General features: G+C 37.4%; 1 protein-coding gene across 7 annotated transcripts in view; it reads left to right on the top strand.

The window, feature by feature from the left end:
• CDH12 (cadherin 12) overlaps nucleotides 1-27,853 on the top strand; it is a 577,123-nt gene that overhangs the window by 382,644 nt on the left and 166,626 nt on the right. For all 7 annotated transcript variants that reach the window (XM_071804496.1, XM_071804493.1, XM_071804491.1 and 4 more), the window contains one exon: nucleotides 8,426-8,841. In XM_071804496.1, coding sequence (XP_071660597.1) covers nucleotides 8,611-8,841 — 231 coding nt within the window. In that variant the 5' untranslated portion in view covers nucleotides 8,426-8,610. The remainder of the gene's footprint in view (nucleotides 1-8,425; nucleotides 8,842-27,853) is intronic.

Here is a 27,853-nt window from a genome sequence, read left to right as displayed (position 1 = left end):
TAATCACATTTTAAATGCTAGAAAGCCAATCACAGAATGGTTGGGATTGGAAGGGACCTTCTAAAGCAGGTTCACAGAGCAGATTGCACAGGAATGTGTACAGGCGGGTTTTGAACATCTCCGGAGAAGGAGACTCCACAACCTCTCTGGGCAGCCTGTTCCAGTGCTCCGTCACCCTCAAAGTAAATAAGCTTTTCCTCATGTTTAGATGGAACTTCCTATGCTTTAGTCTGTGCCCATTGCCCCTCATCCTATCGTTGGGCACCACTGAAAGGAGTCTGGTCCCATCCTCTTGACATCCACCTTTGAGGTGTTTATAAGCATTAATAAGGTGCCCTCTGAACCTTCTCTTCTCCAGATTGAACAGACCCAACTCTTCAGTCTCTCCTCATAAGAAAGATGCTTCTGACCCCTAATCACCTTTGTAGCCCTCCGCTAGACTCCCTCCAGTAACTCCTTGTCCTTCTTAAACTGGAGAGCCCAGAACTGGACACAGCACTCCAGATGTGGCCTCACCAGCTCAGAGTAGAGAGGGAGGATAACCTCCCTCAAACCTGCTGATCACACCCTTCTTAATGCATCCCAGGATACCATTGGCCTTCTTGGCCACAAGGGCACATTGCTGACTCATGGTCAACCCTCTGTGCAATGCTGCTTTCCAGCAGGTCCGCCCCTAACCTGTACTGATACCTGGGGTTATTCCTCCCCAGGTGCAGCACCCTACACTTGCCCTTGTTGAACTTCATTAGGTTCTTCTCTGCCCAGTCCTCCAACCTGTCCAAGTCTCCCTGGATGGCAGCACAACCTTCTGGTGTGTCAGTCCTTCCTCCCAGTTTGTTATCATCATCAAACTTGCTGAGGTTGCACTCAGTCTCTTCCTCCAGGTCATTGATGAACGGGTTGAACAGGACTGGACCTAATACTGACCTCTGGGGAACCCCACTAATTAGAGACCTTCACCCAGACTTTGCACTGTTGATCACAACCCTCTGAGTTCTGCCATCCAGCCACTTCATGATCCGTCTCATCATGCATTCATCCAGCTCACACTTCCTGAGCTTGCCGATGAGAATGTTGTTAGACAGTGTCAAAAGCCTTGCAAGTCAAGGTAGACAACATCCAGTACTTATTTTTAAAGCATGTCTGTGGAGCTATAATACATTTATTATTGTAATGCTTAGAAATGCCAAATGTAATTATACTCTTCTCCAACATCAGGCACTTCGTAAATATTTTTATCGGATATTGGTATATGACCTGTTTCCTGTGCTGTAATATATCTTTTTAGCAAAATTCCTATGAATTTGCTACAAGAACAGTCATACTCAAAGATCAGGGACATCATTCTCATCTCACTTTGGATTTATGCCAGTAAAAACTCAATAGGGTATTCCAGATCAATATTGCCATAATTCCATATATCTATAGTCATAACTGAAATTGGAATTGAACTCTTAACTCAGTATAGAAAATACTGCTCTGCAAATAACCATTGAATAAAAAGGGTGGCTTTGGCAGTCAAATCTAAAAATCCTAGCCTTAATCAAACTCGTATTTTTCTTGCCAAGTTGAATAATTAATTACTTTGTATCCAGCACAATATTTGACATGAAATATTAGGATTTGGGGACTTTCATAATAGAATTTAACAAAGGAGAGCTGAAATCACCTTATTGGAAGAAAAAGGCTGTCCTCTGCTTGTTGTTCAGTAGTTCAGTTCGTACAGTTCTCCCCTAGGTGATGACATATGTCTTCCAGAAATACTAAGATTCATCTTCCATTTCTGTGTTTTCTTCCTATATTTCTCTCAGTCTATCAGAGTACACTCATCACTAAACTACAGAATATTTGGGGTTGGCATAGGTTATTTATTTTCTGTTCCTCCTGTTCATTACCAACTTCATATGGACAACCACTGAAGTAGGGACTAAGATTCAGATGTTCAACTTCATGAGAGGTCAATCTATACAGCTAGAGAGCCATTCTAGGTTTCTACATCTTATTGTGTCCCACAGAAAGGGAGAAAAAGAAGTGACTGTTTTGGATAATGTTTAGACCCCAGTAAGTCAGTTGTTTTCTTAGCTGGTAGAAACAGATTTTTTTTTTTTTTTTTTTTTTTTTCCTGCCCATGAGAGTTGCCTGGCATGGATTTCAGATGTTACATTTGCCAAATGGGTTTTGTGGCTGCAGAGGTGGGACTTACTCAGTCACTCTGTTGAAACTTTTCCAACTTGAAACACAGAGAGACTGAGAATTACTCTCCTTGGTAGTTTGAGGTTTCTAATCTGTTCACTTGTAAACTTCCTCCTAACCTCTAATTTGTTGTTACCAATTAGCTCCTACCTTAACTAGAAAAAGATGAGGTGGAAAAAGGAGTTATTGTTATTGCCAAGGGGTCTAGATAGATTGTGAAGCTCAGGGAACTTCAGCTCACAAAGATATGTGGAGATCCAGAGTCTAATCAATTGGGAATTCTTTAACTAAATGCCTCTGAGAATATCAGCCTAACTGATTCGTGTAAGATCTGAGAAAGAAAACATATCGAGGTGAGAGATGAACTGAGGTTTTCTATATCCTTTACCATTCCTTTAACCACAAGATATATTATCTCAAATGCATTAGCAGTTAATTTTAATACATACTGACAGCATAAACATTTTTTTCTGTTGGTGTGTTTTCTTGTTTCAAGAAATTGCAGAGAAGTGATGTTAGATGGTCAGCTATTACAGCATACCCACAGTTGTAGATCTTAGTTGGCTTTCTTGCTGTCATGGACTGACCATTTTACAGTACTGCCAAGCTTTTTCAAACGTCTTTACAGGTAGGAAGGTGGTTGCTTTACATTAGCTGTTGCTTCACATAAGCAAAAGCATTCTCTGTGTTGCTATAGATTAATGATTCAGGTGGCTGCAGAGATGTTTTCCCCATCAGTGAATAATAGATACTTTGTCAGTAAGCAAATTCCCTCCATTCATGCAGGTGCAATTATCAGCTTTGCTGAACTGAAGACAGTTTTGAATGCTTCATGGAGCTTTACTGTTTCTTGATTGTCTGCAGGTGACAGAAGTGCATCTGCAGTCTGATCCAAGTAGGTACTGCACTGGTTTTGGCTGGGATAGACTTAATTTTCTTCATAGTAGCTTGTATGGTGTTCTGGTTTCGATTTGTGATGGAAACAGTGTTGATGTTCTCCTTATTGCTGAAGAGTGCTTACACAGTTTCAAGGCCTTTTCTGCTTCTCACACCACTCCACCAGGTAGGAAGCTGAGGGTGCACAAGAAATTGGAGGAGCAGACAGCTGGGACAGTTGAACCCAACTGAACAAAGGCATATTAATACCATATGACATCATGCTCAGCAATAAAACTGGGGAAGAAGCAGGAGGAAAGGGGGAACATCTGGGGTGATGATGTTTGTCTTTCCAAGTAACCATTATACATGATGGACCTGGCTTCCCTGGAGATGACTAAACATGTGCCTGCCTATGGGAAGTGGTGAATGAATCCCTTGTTTTGCTTGTGTGTGCAGCTTTTACTTTAGGCTGTTATGGTCTCAGCCCATGACTTTTCTCACTGTTACCCTTCTGATTCTCTTCCCACTGCAGGGCCTGGGAGGGACTGGGAGGGGCTGAGCTGCCTGCTAGGATTAAACTGTGACAAGATCAAATATCATTTAAAGTTTCCTTTCAAAGACTTCTCTAAATCAACCCTTATGTGTGTAGCAGTTATTGCAGAAGATGTATGGCTGTCCTCTCTAGAAGGGATAATCTTTGCCAAGCTTGGTGAGGTGACCTGTGTCTGCAGTGTCATGGGTCTCTTTGGTTTGCAGCAGTAATGGCATGCATAAGTTTTGCTATTTTGAAAACATTCCTTTGCTTAGATTGTTTAGATTAATGGCAGTATAATCCACCCAGGTCAGTACCAAAACTATTGGAGGAACACCATTTATGCCATATTTTGTTATTCTCAATAATAATCTCAGTAGTGATATTTAATGTATCATTTGCATTTCATGAGTTTCTAAGCCTGCAGTTTTGGGGACAGGGTAAATATGAACAAGATTTCTTAATTATCATGTTTAAACAGATTGTCCATGCTTGCTGCTGGGTCACTTCACTTTTTCAAACTGAGGAAACGAAGAAATGTAGTCCCAGTGTATAAAAGCTTGTGTGGGAGTAAGTTTGTACAGGCTCTCCCGCTGTAGCTTTCTTTATGAGTTAATTAAGTCACACATAAAGGTACTTAAATCCATATAAACAGTCTGAAGAAATGACCAGCAATAGCTAATCTTGAAAAATAACAAGACCTAAGAAAAATCTGGCCTTACTTACTTCCATATTATACGGGGAAGAGATGCACTGAGAGTGCATGTTTGTGCACAACTCTTACTTCATTAGTATCTCTTTATGAGCACCAGAGGAAATAATTCCTTTAAAAAAATTGAGGAAATATAGTACCTTCCTTGTGGCTAAATGTTCTAACTGGATTTCTAAATCCTTATCTCCTAGTCCTCATAGCAGTTTTCTGGGCAGAGGTATACAAGGGTGTTAGATTTAAATGTCTAATGAGTATATGACAACATAAGCGCATCAAGACAAGTTTAGGTACCCTGGCTGGAAGACTAATACATATCTTAAAAAGAAAATGCAAAACAATAAACATAGACTAAATATCAGTCTTAACCTTTGACTTGCTGTACAAGTTCCAGCTGTATTGTTAAATAAATTCTACCAAACCACTTCCACCAGGCTTCCTTCAAAACCAGCAATAAAATGCTGGGGAAGAAGAGGTAGCAGGGGGAGAACCTCTGCCTGAGTTTCCTTCTGCTCAGATGTTACACACCAGAAAGATGGAGCCATTCTTCTGAGTGCCAAAGTACTGGATTCTCAATTATTGGCATCTAATTGCCTTTAAAACAAAAATAAAAATAAATATTTTCATGGTGAATTCTTTCGTAGTTGATAAGGGCGTCTGTGCTGCAACCCTGTACTGCAACATCCATTAGCCTTCCATTTTTCTCTGACCCTCCCATTTATCAGCTTTTTGAAGCTGTAGTGAATGAAGCAAGCACTGACATTGTTCTTTCCTGACTCTGCAGCGTGCATTCTGGAAGGCAGTCCAGGAGGCTGACAGAAAAGGGGTTAAAGTGCTCTATGTTTTGCACTTGGCTACTAACCTTCCAGCTGAGGGGGAATTGTTCTCCTTTCCTTGACGTCCTCCAATCTCTTTGCATTACTTTTGGTGCTGTATAACATTTTAAAAGCTCCCTGACTGACATCTCTGGCCAGAGGCAGAGCTCTGCTGGGAGAACTGTAATGTACACAAAGTCCTCAGCAAAGAGCACTGGTATAATAGTTAGATTGAAAACATAGTGATTTTGGGGTTTGTGAATCAGACTATCCCACCACTTCATTATGTTGTTTGCTTCCATGCTTCCAGCACCCATCAATGGCTAGGCAATTCAAAAGGATACTTGCAGGTTTTGTTTGTTTGTTTGCCTTTTCCCACTCTACCCCTTCCCCACCCCCCCCCCCCATCCCATGTTTTGTGGTCACTATGATTTTGGCATAAAAACTCGGCATGCAGCCTGCAATCATGGATCAAGAGAGACACAGGAGTTTGGAAGTCTTGGAACCGAATTATGCATGAAAACAGTCTGAACCTAATGTTACATACTGTTGAAAACATGGAAAGGGAGAAGTACAAAAATTCATGTGAGCTGTTAAATAAATGAAGCTGATAATACATACCAAATTTGTTAATATTGAGTGCGGTTCTCTAGTATGGTAGAGTCCTGTCTTAAAGTTTCTTTGCTGGAATAAAATCCATAGAATACAAATGATAAAAAAAGTGAGAAATTTGTACCCATTGTACTTAAGAATATTCTGCTCTAGATGAAAAAAACAAATGAAATGTCTTGAGCACAACTTAGAAAAACTTTTTTTTTTTCTTTTAAAAGATCATGAGCAGATAGTTCTTCCCTCATTTTTAATCCTTTCAGAAGGTAGAATTAAAACACTCGCTTGCAGTAGATACCATTTTCCCACTTCTTAAACTTTCTTTTTCATTAGTACCTGAATTAGACAATTATTTATTATATATTTATTAGTGCCTTTCTAATCAGAACAGAAAATTTTGAAATTTAGAGTACCAAGTCCAGTATTGTTTTTTTTTATTCTTCAAAACTTTTTGAGTTTTCTGGGCTCACAATTATAAATCCTTTCTGTTTAGATACTTCAGCATGTACCTAACAAATAAGAATTTCTATGTTGTCTATTGTTACAGAGAATAATAATATTATTAATAAGGAAAATATAACTTTTGGCAGTGTTGGAAAATGAAAAATATATGTGGTTAGGCACTTTACTATTTCTTCTTTTCTGAGGTCCATATTGTGTCATTGATTTTTAAGCAGAACACTTTTTATTGATTTGGTAGAAACTTCTGCTTAAAACTCAATGACATGATATGGCCCTTACAAAGTGGTGAATTCCATAATGATATAAATTGTATTTTTGTTTTTAAAATGAAAGTAGATCCATCTTAAATCCTACAAGTAATATTTCTTGTACTTGACAACCAGAAAACGATAGAGTAGGCTGGCACTTATTTCCTAAATTGTAGGTCTTAATGAGACAAGATTACGAATGTATTCTGAAGTCTTCAATCCACAGTGGGATTTCAATTTTGTTAGCATAGAACTGTGGTTTATGGAAATGTTAGTTGTCAAAAACAACTTTGATCACCTTCTAATCATGTTAGTGCAATGTGCAGCCTGCCAGTCATTCACCCCTAATGAAGAAGAGCCATGGGAAGGGAAAGTGTATTCGTTAAACAGATGTCCTGGACCTTATGAAAGTGTGAGGGTTCAGCTTGAACACCTGCATCAGAACCAGCATAGGAAAGGATAGGTTCATGAAATCCATTAAGCCTTCTCTCTATTAGAAGAAAGATCAATAGCTTGGAAGACTGGGGAAAAATAAACACTAACATCTTCATGTTGACTCAACACTTGCTGCTGCCCACCCAAATATTAATGTAGATGTTGTGTTTTTGTTTATTGTGTAATTCTAAATTCTCAAATAGCTCCTTTATTTCAGAACATATTCCGTAGAATTAACAGTCTTCACGGTGTCTTTATTGGGGTTGGGTTACAACATTTTTAGATAGCATGAGTGCGAAGTTTCACCAGATTTTATTGCTGCTGAATTTGGCACAAAGGTGGAAATAACAACTGGAGCGACATTTTATTGAAATTGTTTTGTACTCCATAATATTTAAATATTTATACCCCTTATATTTAAATATTTACATCCTTTAGCACTGTGATTTTATTAATCGCAGGCATTGAATCAGAGTATTTCATAAATGCAAAAATAAAGCACCTCTGTTAATTATACTGTGACTGGAAAACATTATATATTTTCCTGTCTGTGTTTCTGTTAGGATGGTCTGTACTGGTATAAACAGAGCAGTGTGAGAGCACAACACTACTCTTAGTTGTTTTGTTTTGTTAGGTTTTTTTTGCTTGTTTTGTTTTGGTTTGTTTTTTTCTTTGCTGATGGCATTTGGCTGCTACAAGGATCACCACAGTTTTAATTGTCACCTTGATGTGATAGTTCTGTCTCGGCCCTGGAGTTCGTTAGCACTGATTTATTTTTAATCTGTGTACCTGGCATTTGTCAGTATAAATGAATGTCACTGTCTTACCTTACTGGCTTCTTTATTTTTTCGTTTTCTACACTGACTGCAGTTCTATCATTTTCTCCATACATCAGGACTGAATTTCTTAATGTACTTTTCACAATTGTCCTGAAGAGCAGAACAGCTATCATTTAGATACAAGGTTTGTCAGGAGAAGAGAATGCCAGTCATGGACTTCTTGCTGTGCCTTGGCAGCTTTGCAGCATTTAACTGTGTGGGCACTATTTCCCATTTTGTATTCTTCATTGAATTAATACGAACCTATATTCCAAAGTCTCAGGTTCAGTATAAACTTTGTCCTAGTCCACACACAGACAGAAGGGGATGCTTCCAAGATGGTTTATTCACAGAGACAAAAAACTAAGCATTCCTGCTCTGGATAGTAGGATAGAAGAGTGGGTCCTCTCTGCCCTGGTATTTTCCATGTGAATCCAGAGTAAATATTTTTTACATCGCTGATGGGTAACTGTTTTGCCTGATAACTGGATCATAATGCAAAGGCTACAGCCCTGTCCTCAGACAAAGGTAATGCTAACCAGAGCAAGAATGAGCTATTCCTGTAATAACTGCACAGTGTTCTATAGCAGCTCAGTACTATCAAAATCTTTAAAAGCTGTAGCCTTTTTCTCTGTCTCTAGAAACTAACTGGGTGTGAGAATTTTGATGAACGCTTCAATGTAGTTTTATGTAATTTGATGTTGCCATGTAAATCTCTTTTATAGGTCCCTTTAGATGGAATTTAATGCGGCAAAAACCTTGTCATCAGAAGGATTAATGCCTGCATTAGCATTTCCGCAATAAAATCAGAAGCTAAGTGGTGGAGGCCACAGGCACCTCAAACCTGGATTCCTCTGCTCTGCATTAAGTGCTGGAGATTTTATTACTTGCTGTAGAGAAGCCATTGCCAATGCTTACAAGGAACTGCTTATCCCTGCTTCTCTGGGTCCTGTTTGATGGAGGTCTCCTAACGCCACTACATCCACAACCACAACAGAGTTTAGAAGCAGAGCCAAGAGAAAATGTTGTCCAAGTGCCAGGGAGGAGATCATCTGCCCAGCGAGTCAAACGAGGCTGGGTGTGGAATCAATTTTTTGTGCTGGAGGAGTACATGGGCTCTGAACCTCAGTATGTGGGAAAGGTAATTTTTTTTTCTTTCTTTTAAACTTACAAGAACACAGATAAATAGTAAAATGTGCTATAAATGTGTACTTGTTTCTGATGGGGTGAATCTTCCTCAACCGGCCAGAGTTCCCTCTGTTCATACTCTTAACCATTCAACCTCTCATATAGCCACTGTAGACCTTACTAATATTTTTAGTGCAGAAGTTTAAAACATTTACTTTCTACCTTTGTATGTTTATTTCCTTCTCCTTGGCTTTGCAATAAAACAAACAAAAAAATTGAAATCTGAGATAAATTTGTGAAGCACAAGTAACTTTAATTGAATCTACTGTAATAGTGCATAGTTGATGTTTAGCAGTGAATGTCAGACTGATATCAGAGAAAATATTTAAACCAGAAATCTCTAGTCCACAATGCAGAGTCATTTCTGTGATTGGTATGGTTACTTCAAATCAGTTTTCAGCTAATGAAGACACCTGCTTTTTGCTCTGTGATCTTATGTCTCAGTATCTTTTGCTTTTAGTTCTGATTGTTCAGATTGTTTGCAGGTATTGCTAGTATGTTTTTTTGCTTCATAATTAAAAATCTTGCATTATAGCTTTTATACTCTGTGTACAGATACGCACACTCACACATGCAGAGAATTTCTGCAAATTCTCTCTCTCATTATATGACCATTGTTTCTGTAATAGGACATAAGTAATTTGATAGCCGACTGTTCAAGGGGTGTGTGAGGGAATTTAGATAATAGAATTTTCATAAAGGAATGCTGAAAATGAGAGCTGAAAAAAATAGTAGCACAGTATATCGTTGCATGCTATGTCTAATTTCCAGTTTAATGCTCAGTGAAAATAAGAGATCAGGAATTCATTTCCTGGGTTGCCAAATGCCACTTCCCTAGACAGCAAGATTCCAGTTCACCATTCATAAAAATGGGGCATCATGCTTTGGTTTCCACTTTAATAACGTTTTAACTTTTTTAATGTAAAAACTGAGAATGTGCTGTGTATTTTTCTAAACATAAATAAAATTCACAGAAAATTAATTTTACTTCCTACTCTTCTAGGAAACGATTCTGAGTAGAGATTGTATTTAAACAAACAAACAAACAAACAAAGTAGATTATTTGATAAACCAGCCACAAATGCAAAAATATACTTACATATTACACACGTCGGTACTGGTATTAAGCACTGAAACTTATTAGTCAAAACCATTTACAAAGCAGTATGTTTATATCACAAAGATAACACAATGAGTTTGTTTTACAGTCGGAAGAGGGGTCACATAATGAAAAATTGCAACTTTGTGATGTCTGGTTGATATAAATTGCACTTTCGCTAATAAATGTCTTTGTTTTGGCCATTCACAGAAGAAAACAAGGACCCTGATCACATTCAGTGTTGGAGCACAGGCAACATGATTGCTGTGCTTTTTACCTTGAAAGTCAGAGATGTTATTGCTGCACCACTGTAATGCATTAGTCTTTATTCCTTTATGTAGGATAGTCTGGGCAGCCATTTAGAATCACTTCTAAGCTACCAAAATAGTATTATTTCTTGCACAAAATTGACTATTATTTATACATTTGAATTTGAGTTTAGAAGCAACTTCAGAACTAGTGGGATATCTTAATTAAAAGTAATACTTATTATGTCATAGATTTACCTGGCATGTTTTTAACTATTAAGACTTTTTTTATCTGTTACAAGTTGCAGAAATGACACTTTTCAGGTATGAGGAAAGGTCTAGTTGCAGTGTAGCATACACAATAGTAATGTTTATCAATAGGATAACATAAACTAATACCACTGATACTTAATAAATAAATTAAATACAGGAGGATCTTGGTGGTGAAGTATAAAGTAAATTAAGATTTTTTTTTTAGTTAGTACATCAGTAGAATTGCTTCCAGGATCGTGCAACTCATTCTAGATGCCATTTTTAAAACAATATTAATTACCTGTTAATCATTAATTTGATGTTTATTATAACTTCTTTTGTCTATATTAATGATTTTCTTCAATCTGCCTGAAAAAAGAACCTGATAGCTTTTGCATATGTCTTCTTTCTTTTGTCTAATCTCTTAAAAAAGCTCTCCAAGAAGGTAGAACACTAAATGGAAGTTCTTTACAGAAACTGTGCTTTTAAATCCAGATAGTGAAAGCTATGTCTAATTTAAATTCAAACCACTGTCAACATACTGAAATACACTCAACAACAGCTAATCAATATTTTTAGATCTTATGGAATTTTTAGAAATCATGGAAATTTTTTGAGGTATGAGATGGAATTGAGTTCTTGCCTGATTGCAGAAATAAATATGTTTTATACTTAAAACCATCTATTTTCAAAGTAATTCTTTGTAATGCTACTGTCTTATACTTTGAAGTGATATTAAGTATATTATAAAGTGCAAGATATTTCATGTGACCCAGTATTACAAGGTTTTTCAGCTGCTTCTTTCAGACATGATAGCCTGACACAATATAGTGACATGTGCGTTGGCATTTATATTACTTGTTATAGAACTGCTGCACCAATAATGTCATGGTAATTTATAAATGGGAGTTTAATGTGTCTATTAAATCAGCTGACAATTTCACTAAACAGTTAGGGGTGAATAGTTAATTTTGGAAGCCAGCTGCAGATTTATAGCAAAATGTCGTCTGTTACTGGCCAACACACTTAGTTCATTTTATGTCTCTTTTTAGAAGACTATCTCAAGAAGTGTTAGATTGCAAATTAAAGTATAGTTTAGAAACTGGTGAGGATTAGTTTAGCTCACAGAGATCTTGAAATAGTGCTTCATATTGACACATTAAAAGCCATTTAACCTGAATATTAAATCAGAGGTTGGAAATCCTCTCCTTGCGTAATATGGAAGAGCTATAGAAATCCAACAGATTAACGAAAAAAAGAACTCCCTTTAGTAGAGATCCATGTAAGCAGACCCAAGGTAAAAAGGAAAATTGGTATGTGACCTATGCAAATGGAAATGATGCTGGAAGTCTTGCTGTAAAATAAGACTCGCTTGTGAACTTAGTTTGCTGTGCTTTATGTATTTTCCTGATACTGTGAAGCTTCAAAAGGCCATGCAAAACAACACATGTATGGATTAAGACAAAAAAGCTCACGACAATTCTATTTTTCTTGTTGTTTTTGGTGCTAAAGTTCAGTTCTCACTGTGTGGTGACAAAAATCAACAGAGTATCAGGTCCTTGAGCATAGGCAGGTCCCAACAAGGCTGCGGTTTTAATTGTCGTTACCCAGGGGTAGCTCAAGGGGGTGTAACTCCACCAGAACATTACAAATCTTACTGTAACCTTTTTAAATTGTCGTGTTTCAGCAGCAGCATGAAGAAACAGCATAATAAAAGCAAACTTCAAGAGAACAAAATAGAACAATATAGGTTCTTAATTATCAACTAATCATCAACTTAATTATTAACTGTTATACTAACAAAAAGTTTTAGTTGTTATACATACAGTACACTTCCATTAATACAATTGTGTCCTTCCATTCCTAGTGTGCAAATGCATTACATCTTTCCCATGTTATAAACCTGCAGTTGCTCTTAGTAAGGATATTTGTTGGTTGTCCTCAGGTTGTGAGACAGGCATGTGGCAAATGGTGCTGAATGCAGACTGGGTGCATAGGGAGAGATTGCAAAGTCCTCTTTGAAGTAATGGCCATTTTTTCTTCTGTTTTCCAGTGTGCAACAACTAAATATTCTCAGCTTGCCAGATGTTATCTTGCTAATGAATAACCTATATGTTTTGCAATATCTTAGTCTTTAAATCTGCGTTACGTTATAAATGCTCATATACAAACGACTACTTTTTTTGTTATAATCCTCACTAGATGAAAAATGTAATATCACAAGTGCCCTATGGCAGTACAAGGTGCATGTAAAAATATAGTATTTTTCATCTGACTTAGTCCTGAGAAAGCCTTGTCATCTTCCGTGGTTTCCCCTTATATCAAGGCAGAAACAGTGTTGATTGGGAGGAAGCAGAGTTCTATATCCGCAACTAGAACTGAGTGCTTTTCTGAAACCTTGGAATTTATCCTCTGCATCTGAAATATGGACATAGAATTTATTTATGCATTTTAGAGTGGATAGTTTTTAATATAATGAAATTAATGTTGACCATCTTTCATCAGGCTTAAATCAATGCCTCTTTCTGAATGCACACTCAGATTTTATGTTTATTTTCCTTCTCAGAGGAGTGTCTGGATGACAAGGCAGTCTGTGAAGGAAATTTTGCAACTGCTTTGTGGAGAATCTGTTCTCAGACAAACAAATCTACAGTACCATGACTATCATTTTGGTGTCATTCTCAAGCACTGGGTTAACTTGAAGGGAAAAAATAAAATTAAAGGAAAAGAAATACGTGCAGTGATTTTGAAAGCTAATGCCCTTTGAAGGGGAAAAAAAAAAAAAACCAAAAAAAACCACTTAAGTTTCTGCTCATAACTGTACCCTAATTAATCTGATTTTTTCTAAAAAAATTACATTTCTACTAGATTTCTGCTGAGGAGGTCAAAGTAACATTTCATTTAAAGCTGCCATAAGGGTTTTTTCTAGCTTATCAGGTTCCATGCCCACAACTGACATAACAATATTAGAGAGAGACCTGTATATAATTTCCATTAGACATTTACACATCTTTTCCATCTTTGAAGAAATGATAGTTGTTTCAGGGACCAATACTGGTAATGTGTTACTTGACTCTCATGATGCAGGACATGACAATTACTAATTTCTGGATTATTCTAATATGAAGGATCTTCCAAATAGTATTTATGAGAATGAACTTGTTCAATACATCTTTAACCCACAGGAATTCATATACCCACCTGTCTACAGACATCACAGTGAAATTCTTGTTGAGTCTTAGTGGTCCTTAGATGATAATTTAAAGTGTGATCAGGCATGATCATATTAGCCTGGCTTACTAAACTGACTGACTGAGTTTTTACCATGCATATTTTCAAGTAAAAACATTGTCACAATTCATTACAGATAAGAAAATTGACGAGGAGAAATGAAATAGTAAAGAGAGTGTGAGAAGAATCACAACTGGAGTCAGAACTCTAGACTTCTTATCTTGCTATGTTGAACTGAGACCTTTGTCTCTCTCACTTATGTGTGGGTGGTGAAGGAAGAGATGACTTTGAAAGCTTTGCATCCTGTATATTGCATAAAGCATGTGAGACACAATGCAATTTCGACCGCTGCATGTGAAAGTGTGAGAAGGCAGTGGAAACGCAAAATCCCCATGAGCAAGTCAGAGATGCAGTTAATGTTTATTTTTGCAAGCTAATCTTTTTACAAGCTGTATAAAAACCTAGTGTCATCATCACATGTTGTAATGATGAGCAACTCACAGGCACCAGAACATTTCTTATTGATCTAGTGACTTCACTGGTTTATTGATTTACTTAGCTTATAGCAGCAAAATACTGATAGTAGCAACACCTTTTGCTTATGGTCCTTGCATTGATGAAAATAATATGAGGTATTTGGAGAGGAAACAAAGATAAGAACTATGTTTTCATTGGTTGCATGGGAGAGGAGAAAGAGTAAGTTCAGGACGAAGAGAAATCAAAATAAAAAGGAAAGATGTTCTTGAGCTGCAAGTCACATTTTAGGGTAGAAGGTTGGAGTCATTGTTCTGGACTGCTAAGGAGGTCGCAAGGTGAAATAGTTCAAACTCTCAAACACAGCAGGTTGTATTGCCTGAGAATTCAGTGATCAGCACAGGAGACTGAAAGCCTGCAGAGACGGTCCTGTTCCCATGAAACCACCGTCTCTCACAAGACCTCTGAACACAGCTGAGTGGATGGTCCTAATGACGTTTGCATGTGTCTGAAGTTTGTGTTGCCTACACAAATGGAGAAATACAAATGAGCTTACAGAAATTAAACTGCTAAGGGAAAGCTGTATATCTATGGTAGTTTTGTTTGGAATGTTTTTTGTAGAAATGGCTTCATCTGGGCAGGGAGTTCATTTGAACCAGGAAATATGTGAAAGGATAATTTAAAAAAATATTTATAAAATATTTTTAAGGACTTGGGTAGATGGAAAAAAACCCTGAGACATAGTGTCCTCTTTCAATCCAAGAGAACTGGAAAATTTTCAATTTGTTTGATCTAAGTCTGAATTTTGGCTGAGAATTGCTGACTCACCTTGCAGCCTTGGGCATAGTATTTCCAATACTCTGATTGGACACTGGGATGTATTACGTGTGCTTGCAACTCAAAACTGAATTTAGACCTGGTGAAACATTAGATTATCAATTGCAATTGAAATGGAAGAGAAACTACTTGAGATCGCAATATCTCCTTTTTGGAAGCATGTGCCATTTTTCTCTCTCTCATCCACCTCCATGACCCACAGGCTCTAAATGACCAGACTCTTCTCCCTTTAAAGATAATCATCCCCTAATCCTTCTTTCTGTTTCCCTGTGCCTGATATCCACTTTACTGCAAATGCTACAGTTGCTCTGTTCCTTACAGAAGGTCTGTTACATATCCATTTAAATTCTGAGCAATGAATCCACCTTATAAGTTAACTTAGAGCTCCACAGCTTCTCTTCTGCTTTGAGATAGGCCTTTTGTACCCAAAAGCTTGCTTACATTTTCCACGTGTTAGTGGAAGTCTGATGAATTAAATTGCTTTTATAAATGATTCTTGTATTTCATGCATATTAATTTATGTGTAAAACAGAGTAAATGATATTTTTCTACCTGGGAGAGAGAAACATGCAAACAAACAAACAAACAAGAACAACACAAACACAAAACAAAAACAAAACAAAAAAACCAAACAAACAAAATGCAAACCTGTGTAAAATCCAACATGACTGAGAAGTCAAAAAAGATTAAATAAAGAAGAGTGGAATGTGACAAGAGGAAATAATATTACTTGAGAATGTCCTAATAATTGAAACTATTTTTGCTATAGGAAGTCAGCTGTGTAATTCTCTCTTCGTTGCCACTTGTTCCTGAACATTTACTGAGTCTAAACATTAAATCAGAAAATCTGAAATAATCCAATAATTTTGTAGAGTCATTTAAAAAACAGAGATCATGCTGTTTCTGAGGGTAGAAGATGAACTCAAACATAAAAGCAATCTGGTTGAAAATTGCCCTTTTCCTTCCAGTGTTATTTTTAAACTCTGATACAGAAGCACACGTTGTAGGACCACTGCACGGCAGTGATATATATGTTATAGAACTATATAGGTAAGAGAAGATAACTTATGAGAAAGAAGCTTAAGTTGACACTTTGGGTGACATTTCCCTTCTCCACGCAGCCCAGGGGCTGATATCTCATGGTAGATGAAAAAAGGTGGAGAAAAGGTGAAAGACATAATAATGAAGGAAGAAAATGTCCACCAGCATTGATACAGCTGAAAATAAATTTCATATAGTTTTAATTATTTGTTACTAGCTTAAATTTATTTTTCTTCTGACAAAGGTTTTGTTTCATAAATGTATTTAAGAAAACAACAACAACAACAACACCCTGTTGATTCTTGCTGTGCTGCAAAATATGAAAAGAGTAGAAAAAGCAGGAGAAAAACAGGTTAAAATAGAATAGACAGAATGATATTGAGAGAAATATTTGAGAACATGGCAAGAGAGAGCAGTTTTATACAAATCCTAAAATTATAGTAATAAAGAAGTAGATAGAGAGTAACGGAGACAGTTGAGATCCTGGTCCTTTTAGAACTGGTAGGACTCCTGTGGGTACAGCAAGAAAGCAGAATTGCAAAGGATTTCTGCTCCTCAAACATGACATTGTAGTGTGCAAGCTGTTTTCTTGCTGCACTAACATTTTCCATCAGCTAAGTAAATGATGACATTATTCTTCCTCTAAGTTCACATACTTGTACTTTATTGTATTCTGAAATTATTGGTTTCAGTGATGGTTGCCAAAATGTTATCGATTATGTTATAACGTTAGCTTAAATAGTAAAAAAATGCATCAGAAGTGCAATGGTTTTTGTCTAAACAGATCTGTGCAGTAGTTGTTCTTCAAATTACAACAAGAGAAAAAAATGTGTTGAGAGAACAAAGCCAAGCTTGGAAAAAAATTCCTGTCTTCTACACCAGCTTTAATTACAGAGATTATTTCCTTGTGTACGTTGTATTTATTTCAAATGTCAGTCCCTGAACATGTAAGCTAGAGTTACTATTGATAATTTTGAACTACTGCTATTACTGCTTGCCAAAAAAAATAGATTTTCAATAACGGATTATTCACTCCTAGTGTCATGAAAATACTTAACTGAACACTAAAAAAAAAAATATGACTGTTTTATCCTGGACACTATTGTGCTGTATTTAGTATCCGTAAGGATTTAGACTTGGGCCTACATTGTTTACCATGATCATAAATGATCTGGGAAATGGTGCGAATATCCAGGTAACAGGGTTTACTCTTCAGATTAAACTGTTTGAGTTAGTAAAGACAAAGGCCTAATGGGGGGTGGGGGAAGGGAGAGACAACAACAGAAACAACAAAACAAACAGGAAAACTACCTTATGAAAAGTGATTAAAATAAAAGATGAAATTTGATACAAAATGGCACAGGAGAATGGGAATAATTCTAACTTCATTAATAAAATGTTGTGGTCTGAGGAAACCATAATCTCTCTCAAATGAGATCTTGTTTTAGAATATCTCCATACACATTTGTTCACTGTTCAGTGAGTGCACAGAAAGCAAATGGGATGTTAAAAAATTTTAGCAGAGGCAGAAGACAATAAACATCATTACGCTTTGTATCTAAATTCCTAATGAGTCTGTATCTTCCAAACTGTGTGAATTATTTATCTCATGTCTCAAAGAGGACATGTCTTCCAAGGAAGTGGGAAAAGCACAGAGAAGGATACAAAGGCAATCAGTATCTTTGGACTGACTCCTTGGTGAGCAACAACTATGTAGGATTCCCTAGTCTGGAAAAGAGAGAAAGAGGAGGAGATATGATAGGTTTCCATAATATCTAGGACAGCATGGGGAGATTAAAGGGAGAGGAATTCCTCCTTCACTAATTCAAGATGAGGGGCATCAAATAAAGCCAACAGGTGGCACATTCAGAGCAAAGAAAAGGAAGTGATTTTTCACAAAATGTGTAAATCCAAAACAAGTAGCTTCCTGCCACAGGGTGCTGTGGGTATTAGAATTTTTCATGTGTGTGAGAAGACAGTGAACAACTAATGAAAAATCTATCTGCTGAAGGCTAATAACTACAGAGTCACCACCAATGTCTGCACAATTTCCTGGAGGCTTGGAAATAACGTGGTGAACTGTGCTTTCTCTAACTTTATGCTGTTCTCTAAAAACCCAGTTTTTGGCATCTACTAGGGACAGAGTTCTGAGTTGGAGGCCCCTCGCACACAATGCAGCAAAACATTCTTCTGTGGGGACCACTGACAGTAACAGATGTTCTCCTTTACCTAGGAGAAAATAAAAAAAAAACATGTTTATATTGGTCTTGTCCCCAGAAGTGACTCATTTAACTTTGCTGAAAGTTGTTTGGACAGTTTGATGGCCAGGAATATGATCAAGGAACAACTCAATTCTAAATAAAAAAATGTGTTTCCTTAAATATTATTTCTTCTTGTGAAGATATAAACCTTACTCCTTATATGTAAAATGCAAACATTTGCAATATTTCATGTAACAATGTAGTGCAGGGGTCTTGGCAGCATTTAGGCAGACATCACCATTATCTTTCTTTGTAGACATTGTTTTAAGTCCTTATTCATCTAGTCCTTTAGTTCATAACACCCATGGATATTAAGACTATAAATTACTTTCAGCTGTTTAAATAAATGATCATGATACAATGTCAATGGCTTTGCAAAGTCCTTGCATAATTTAATTATAGTTATCTTTGTAACTTACATTTTTCCTGCATTTTGAGCTACATTACTGGAAAGTAACACTACAGATAAACTACTGAAGCAAATGACTTCTGCATATCTATCTAACTCTAACTGTCCAACATCAATACGGCAATAGAAGCCATACAACCACACAGAATGAAAGAATCTTTGGTTTCTTGTGGATATTGGACAGAGGGGTTGCAGGTCGCAGGCTTTTCTCTTTTTCTTCCCAAATAACACCATTTTATATTTTCCCCAATAATACAAAATAATCTGTATAATGCATAAAATGTGATCAAATTCAGTACACATTTCTTATCATCTTATATAGCCTATATGAAAAGTAATGTCAATAGGCTAATTATTTTTTACAAGCTTTTAACTACTGATACTTGGAGATAATTAAAGAAAATGAGTAACCTGTCAGAATTATTTAATACACTGAAGAAGTCATTACTTCAGAATCAGTCTCTGGGGCTGGGTGGCCTAAAGAAACATGTTAGTAGTCTATTCCAAGGAACACAAGTGAAGAAACATAAAGCATAATACAGATAGATTATTATGAGCGCAATGCTTCTGATTGTCTGTTTTTTCTGTAATTTTAATAATTTTTCATCTAGTGTGATGATCCATTAATACAACAGGCTAGCAAGGAGTTGACAGCATTGTCCTTTTCTCCACTGCCTTCTTTCCCTTGAGCTTATTTCACCTTGCAGTTACAAATTTGACGTTATTGATGTCAAGACAAGGAATAGACTTGGAAGCTAACTCTTTAACCTAAAGAGCATTGCAGTGGCTGGATGTAGAGAAATTTAATCAGTTGTCCTTTATTTCATTTCCAGGTACATAGATCTGCCCACCTCTCTCAGTTACTATGTTGTTCAGCATAAACAGAACTCCCTACTTATCAATTCAGAAAATATCAAACTGTAGGCTATTATTTTTATTAAAAAACACATGTGAAAATAATAAAAAATCAGAAGATTGGACTTGCTAGTCTCTAAGGTTTCAATATAATTTTGATAATTACTCTGACAAGTAATTCAGTTGTTTCTGTGCTTAAATTCCCTACTTAGAGAAGAGAGCTAATACTCTCATCACAGAATCACTGCAAGGAAAATCATTGCAACATTCAGACGCCTTAGTGATGAGGCTCATAAAAGCATCTTTCTGAATCACAGTACTTTATGGAGACAGTCCTAGAGAGGACAGAACAATTCACTTTTTGTAGGGTCAATTACAATTTATTAAAAAAAAATAAAATAAAAAAGATGTTCCTCCAAAACAAAAGAATGGGTTACACATTCATTTATTTTTTAATTGACAATATATCTAATTATAAACCACTGGGTAATAAAATCATGCTATAATTGCTACCAGGCTCATCTGGCAGAATTTTACACTCAGCTTGCTGAAGAAGGAATGATGTAGCAAGAACAATTCAGAACCAGACCTAACAATATCTTTCAGACATGGCAAATGAAGCATTGCAATAAACATGTCAAAATGGTAAATGAAGTAAACCCATGTTGCTTGTATCCAACTTTTTTTTTTTTGTTCTGTGTTTTGCTGTACAAAAAAACCCCAAATTATTGTTTCTATCATAGATAACAATTGTGTTACTGCCCTTTAACTTTTCAGTAACGCCAAATTAGTCTATCAGCATAGAAATTATTCAAAAGTAGGAATTATTGTACTTTTTAAAATGCCACAATAACATGTATCTTTACTGAAAAGAGATTCTCAGTAAGAGTGGTAGTGTTTCAAGCTTTCAGCATCTTTATTACTGTTCTTAAACTGCATAAATGCTGTCTGCCAGAATTCATTAGGCTTACATGAGAATCTCCTGATTCCGCCAACACTCATTGATTTTTTCTTGGACTCTACTACTGGCATCAATTAGGGCTAAACTAGAAGCAGTTATCAGCTATTGGGCTGATACAGCTGGATTTGACAAACAGGGACCACTAATTGACTTATATGATAGTGCTGAAAAAGTGCTTTCATATTCTGTGAGATATACATTGCGCTAATGAGTTCAATGTGTTTTTTTTCTGTCTTGTTCTTTGACAGTTTATGCTTCACTTCTCACAATAAGAAAAATCATATTTTTAGAATAATTAGATTGTCCTACACCATTTTTTAATTGTAATCCTTAGTTCACATAAGCCATAAGACAAAAATATCTGTAGGCTGATCTATTTTTTTACACAATAACTCGTTAACTATCCAAATCTGCATTTTAAGACCCCAGAGAAAGTGTCTTTGGTTCCTGCACCATGAAACACTAAAAAATTGTATTGGCTTCAACACAGTCATTATGCATTTTCACGGTTTCTCTTATCTTTCTCTGTACAGTTTCTCTTATCCTTCCCTGTATGGTTTCTCTTTCCCCATACAGTTTCTCTTTCCCCATATGACTTCTATATCCCTGTGCGCGCCACCAATAAATCTGTTAAGGTTTAATTGCAAGGAGACAATAAACTGTGGCAGATGCTCTCTGTTACCCCCTCACTCACCTTCCCCTTAGATAGGAAAAAATGATAAGGAGGAAGGAAGAGAGATTTCAAGTTGGAAAGGTTTTAAAGGCTTTACTAATGCTACTAATAAACAGAGAAAATTATGCAAAATATACAAAATCGATCTTGAATGTTCCAGTGCAGAGCAGCATTTAACCCCTCCAGTGCAGAGTTGGCATGCGTCCAGTGGTGACAGAGCTGGGAGCTGGCGTGGCTCCAGCAGCTGCAGGGCAGGCACCCAGAAGTCTTGAGTTGGACTTCACAGCAAACCAGAACTGGATTCAGGAGTGCAGGATCTCAGGCCTTGGATCACAGGCACGGGTGGCAGGGTCCTCGTCAGATGGCAGCCATGGTTGAAGAGAGCGAGACCCTTGTGATCTCCCTCTTTTATAGAGTGTATGATGTGTACGGGATGGGATACTCAGCTGGTCAGTTTTAGTCACCTGTTCTGTCCGCCCCTCCTTGCAAATATGTCCCGTTATCAGTTAACCTTGGTTACCATAGTAATAAATCTGAACGTTAGCAGCTTCTTCATTACATTGGTCATCTCATCAGTTCAGAACAAACAGTGTCTCAAAAAATATGTAGCTAAACTCAGAAAAGTGTAGTTACTTAAAAGGTACTGAGAGCAACTTAGCTGAAAGGAAAATTCACTAAAGAGAACTGATCTTGTTTTTAGCAAAACCAGGACATACATCAACACCAAGGTATAAGAAAAAATAAAAAAGGCTCATAATCAGCTATTATCAACAGCTTACTCAGACATCACTGCTGAAAAGCAATGACACCAGAAAAATTTGAATAGAACAACCTCTGCCGAATAGCACAGGGTCATCACCAGGGACTATGGTTTACTTACCGCCATAGTCACATGGAGAAAAAAGGCTTTACTAATTAAAACACATTTACTGACATTATGCTCTAAGACACTGGAACAGAAAATTCTCTCTCAACTTGCCTCACCTTAAGCTACTTTAAAGGGTAAGTGGAACTGAACACTGGGAAAGTGCTTTTGAAGACCCAGAGAAGTAAAGAAAAGTCAAAAGGCTGGTGTGCACATTCTTCACAGGCCTAAATTCTTATTCAGAAAGCACATAAAATGTCTACTGTGCTTCAATTTATGTGGTATTCATTTTGTATATAAAGACTGTATGCAAACTTATAAAAAACTCTGAAGGTTTTTGAGTTTAAAAGACAAACAGGGATTTATTCCACAGAAGTAAAGCACAAGGTAAAATAAAAACTTCCATTCTTTTACTTTTTGCCTTTTAGCTTATCAGGCAGTCAAACATGACATGATTTCAACTGTTATCCATTTTAAGAGATCATTTCAGTTTCACGAAGCAGATTGTAAAGTGTTTCTAAGAAAGGCACAAAATTTTTATAAAAAGATAAAAACCATCACAGCAAGAAGACATATGGGCATATTTGTTCTTCCTATCCGTCTGCCTTTTGCAGTCATGTTTGAGTTTGGGCTTGAGTGCAGGTACTGCTGAGTTCAAGGATTGTCACATTTGTGCTGCATGTAGATGATGAGCTTGCCTGGGAGGTTTCATTGCACTAGATTGACTTCCCTCCCACCCCCAGGCTGGTCTGAGAAGAGATTGACCTGGTTCCCTCTTACCTGGAATGGGACAGTAAGTCTGGCTACAGCCATGAGTGGTGCAGGGTGTCCAGTGCTCATGCCAAATTCAGAGGTAAGGGATCCTCTGAAGGGCTTGCAGATGGCATGAGCAGGCTCAGCTCTTTGAATGTATCTCTTTCAGGAAGATGCTCTGCCAGCTACATGGACTAGAAAACAAAAGAAATAGTTACCAGGAAATGGTAGGTAGTATGGGATTTGAGAGTCCTGAATATTTGCAACAATGTAACAAACCCCTTGCTAACTTTTTCTCAACATTGCATTAGGATGCTGGCCTGCTCTACAGTTTTAAATTTTTGAATATAACATTATTACTAAGGTATTAATAACTGTATTCACTAAACAATTAGTACATTGCTACATGAAGTATTGCAGATGTTTACATTTTACATATGAGTAATGTTTATATTTTCATTAGAAGGAATAGCATTTAAGGAAATATATTTATCTATTCAGAATTGAATTGTTCCTTGATCATACTCCTGCCCATCAAACTGTCCAAACAACTTTCAGAGTTTCAACAGACTTTATTAACACAAATCCTTTTCGGAAAGTTGATCTTCAGATTCATGGATTTTAAAGTAAATTTTCACTTTTACTGTATGCCACCACTAATTTTGCAACCATCTGATGAGGGCTGTATGTCTTTACTTAAAGAGAAATTACCTTTGTTTACAATACAAACATTAACTAAAGCCCACTGCCATTTTGAGCTGTGTCCAAAAGATAAATTGAACATTTCCACAGAACGACAGAACGTTAGGGATTGGAAGGGACCTCAAAAGATCATCTAGTCCAATCCTCCTGCTGGAGCAGGAACACCTAGATGAGGTTACACAGGAAGGCATCCAGGTGGGTTTTGAATGTCTCCAGAGTAGGAGACTCCACAACCTCCCTGGGCAGCCTGTTCCAGTGTTCTCTTACCCTTACTGAGAAAAAGTTTCTTCTCATATTTAAGTGGAACTTCTTGTGTTCCAGTTTGAATCCATCACCCCTTGTCCTACCGTTGGTTGTCACTGAGAAGAGCCTGGCTCCATCCTCATGAAACTCACCCTTTATATATCTGTAAACATTAATAAGGTCACCCCTCAGTCTCCTCTTCTCCAAGCTAAAGAGACCCAGCTTCCTCAGCCTTTCTTCATAAGGGAGATGCTCCACTCCCTTGATCATCTTTGTTGCCCTGCGGCGGACTCTCTTCAGCAGTTCCCTGTCCTACTGGAACTGAGGGGCCCAGAACTGGACACAATATTCCAGATGCCATCTCACCATGGCAGAGTAGAGGGGAAGGAGAACCTCTCTCAGCCTACTAACCACCCCCCTTCTAATACACCCAAGGATGCCATTGGCCTTCCTGGCCACAAGAGTACATTGCTGGCTCATGGTCATCCTGCTGTCCACCAAGACCCCCAGGTCCCTTTCCTCTACACTGCTCTCTAAAAGGTCATTCCCCAACTTATACTGGAACCTGGGGTTCCTACCCAGATGCAAGACTCTACACTTGTCCTTGTTATATTTCATTAAATTTTTCCCCACCCAACTCTCGAGCCTGTCCAGGTCTCACTGGATGGCAGCACAGCCTTCTGGCATGTCAGCCACTCCTCCCAGCTTCGTGTCATTAGCAAACTTGCTGACAGTACACTCAATTCCCTCATCCAAATCGTTGATGAATATATTGAATAATATAGGCCCCAGTACTGACCCCTGAGGCACTCCACTAGATACAGGCCTCCAACTAGACTCCGCCTCATTGACTACGACTCTCTGGCTTCTTCCCTTCAGCCAGTTCACAGTCCACCTCACTACCCAATTGTCCAGACCCCACTCCTTCAGTTTAGCTGTAAGGATGCTGTGGGAGACTGTGTCAAATGCTTTACGGAAGTCAAGGTAGACCACATCCACCACCATGCCGTCATCCATCCGTTTTGTTATGTCCTCATAAAAGTCAATGAGGTTGGTCAAGCATGACTTCCCCTTGATGAAACCACATTGACTGCCATTAATGACCCTCTTATCCCTGATATGCCTTGAGATGACACCAAGGATAAGTTGTTCCATCACTTTCCCAGGGATGGAGATGAGGCTGACCGGTCTACAGTTACCCGGTTCCTCCTTCTTGCCCTTTTTGAAGACTGGAGTGACATTTGCTTTCCTCCAGTCCTCAGGCACCTCTCCTGTTTCCCAAGACCTGGCAAACATGATGGAGAGTGGTCCAGCAATGACCTCAGCCAGCTCCCTCAGCACCTGCGGGTGCATCCCATCCGGACCCATGGATTTATGGATGTCCAGACTGTCTAATTGCTCCCTAACCCAGTACTCATCAATCAAGGCATACTCCTCCATTCTTCTGTCTTCCTCTGGGGCCTCAGTGGTACGGGGCTCCTCCAGAGAGCTCCAGGTAGAGTAGGCAGAGACAAAGAACGCATTCAGTAGCTCTACCTTCTCAGTATCTTCTGTCACCAGGGCACCCACCTCATTCATCAGTGGGCCTACATTGCCTCTGGTGTTAGTTTTATCTGCCACATATTTGAAAAAGCTCTTTCTGTTGTCCTTGACCCCTCTCACCAGCTTTAATTCTAAGGAGGCTTTAGCTTTCCTAGTTGCCTCCCTACACCCTCTGACAACAGCCTTATATTCTCCCCAAGTGGCCAGCCCTTCCTTCCATGATCTATAAACTCTTCTCTTCCACTTGAGCTTACCTAGCAGCTCCCTGTTTAACCATACAGGTCTCCTAACTCCCTTCCTTGACTTCCTACATGTTGGGATGCTCTGATCTTGTGCCTGGTAGAAACAGTCCCTGAACACTACCCAATTATCTTGGGCCCCTTTACCTTCAAGCAGCCTTGCCTATGGGATTTCCCCTAGCAATGGTTTGAAAAGGCCTTTTTTTTTTTTTTCTTTTTTTTTGAATTCTCTCAAAATAAAGAAATAGGTATTATCTTAAATACTGAAGTTAAGGCTGTGTTTAAGAATCATGGCATTTGTGCATTACCAGATAGCTGGAAAATCTTTGTGAGCTTTTTTGTTACAATCTGAAGTGCAGTTTTGAGGCAAATCTCTTTATAATTCAGACTTACTATACTTTTGTTCATATTAGGAGAGGTCTTGCAGAGTACAGACTAGATCTCTTCTAGATGAAAATAAGCTGAGAGGATGTACTACAGGAACTGGCACTTAGTTCATTGAACCAGATGAGATCTTCTCCACAGCAAAAGAACTCTCAGGTGTATTTATCCTAGGCATCATTTCTCAGCATAATCTGTTTCATTCTACAGATTCACTCTTAGTGGTACAACTCATGTCTAATAAAATTTAGATATGGAGAAACGACCCAAGGCTAGGTGAGTGCTGGCATGTTTAGTCAGCCCTCTTCCCTTAAATTTTATTTAAATTTTCCAGTCCTTTTGTGAAGATCTACCAAGCAGGAATGATTTATACAGTCAAGTGTCCAAAAGTGAGGAAGAAATTATGCAGAATAGTAGTATAAAATAGGAGACTATAATCTCAGTTTTGGAATAGCTCTTTGTGATAGTTATATTATGATTTATATTTTTACAATTTCTATGCCTAAATATGTCATATTTTTGTGCTCATAATGTACACCTCCCATAGCTTGCAATCCTTGAAAAGTAAAGGTACTGGAAAATAAGTCTTTATATGGTTTGCACAAAATCAGAGCAGAGACAGGCTACTGAGTTAGAAGTTTCCAAGGTACAGAAGCAAGAGAGGTGCCTGAGTAAAAATTTCCATTGCATCCATGTGTGTACCCTGCTGTGCTGTTGAATCACTTTTGAAACAAATAACGACTAAACGCTATTCATGGTATCTAGTATATATATATATTTATGTATATATATGTATATACATAAAAAGGCCTCAAAGTTGCACCAGGGGAGATTAAGATTGCATATTAGGAAAAATATTTTCATGGAAAGGGTTCTTAGGCACTGGAACAGGCTGCCCAGGTTAAGTCACTATCCATGGAGGTGTTTAAAAGATGTATAGGTGAGATTCTTAGGGACATGGTTTAGTGCCAGTGTTAGGTTAACGGTTGGACTCAATGATCTTAAGGGTGTCTTCCAAACAAAATGATTTTATGATTCTATGCATATATTCACAAAAATATCTATGACCTGCATGTGAAGTCTATAAGGGCACAAAAAAAAGTTAAATTTGCCCTTATGCCTTCTTTTTTGGTTGCTTCTCAGTCTTAGTTGTGTTAGAACATGTTCAGCCATTACTTTTCACAATCTGGGAAAAAACAAAACAAAACAAAACACAAAAACAACAAACCAAAACAAAGAACAATAAAAATTATGAGACAGAAGAAATTTATGTTGAAGTCACGGAGAGATTTCCATTTTAATAAATTTTGACTTGAACTTGATTGGTAAGACAAAGTATGAAAGAGTCAATACAAAGTTACAAGAATCATGATGGAGAAATTAAAAATTATTTGTTGATGCATTTGTTTTAGGAAATATAGTCTATTGAAGTAGTTTTTTTTCCACAGCAATAATGAAATATAAGGTCTAGTTTTTTGTTTTGTTTTGGTTTTTTTTTTTTTAAATGTTAAGAAAATTAGAATAGTTCAACTTCAAAATGAATTTTTCAGGATAAAAATTTTGGTGTGAGAAAAAGGTAAAAGTGGTTATAAAGAACAGAAGTAATGTCATTTTCTAAACATTAGTTTATACTCTTAGCAGTATTTTTATTCCTATGAAGACCAGTACATTCTCCCGGATATGTGCTCGTGAAAGTATTAACTGTATTTTTTTCTAAATTACAAAAATTAATATTTCAAAACGTTTTATATATGGAAGAGATGAGAAAGGATGCATACATTATTCACAATCTGTGATAGAGAAATCCTGTATGTAGAATGCAGTCTAAAATACCATCTGTTTTTTCCTTTAAGGTTCTCATAAAATGTGTATTTTTAAAATATTTGCTATGTAAAATTC

Source organism: Patagioenas fasciata, chromosome 2, assembly GCF_037038585.1.
Source record: "Patagioenas fasciata isolate bPatFas1 chromosome 2, bPatFas1.hap1, whole genome shotgun sequence".
NCBI lineage: Eukaryota > Metazoa > Chordata > Aves > Columbiformes > Columbidae > Patagioenas > Patagioenas fasciata.
Note: the sequence above shows the minus strand (reverse complement) of the source record. Positions and strands in the feature narration are given on the sequence as shown.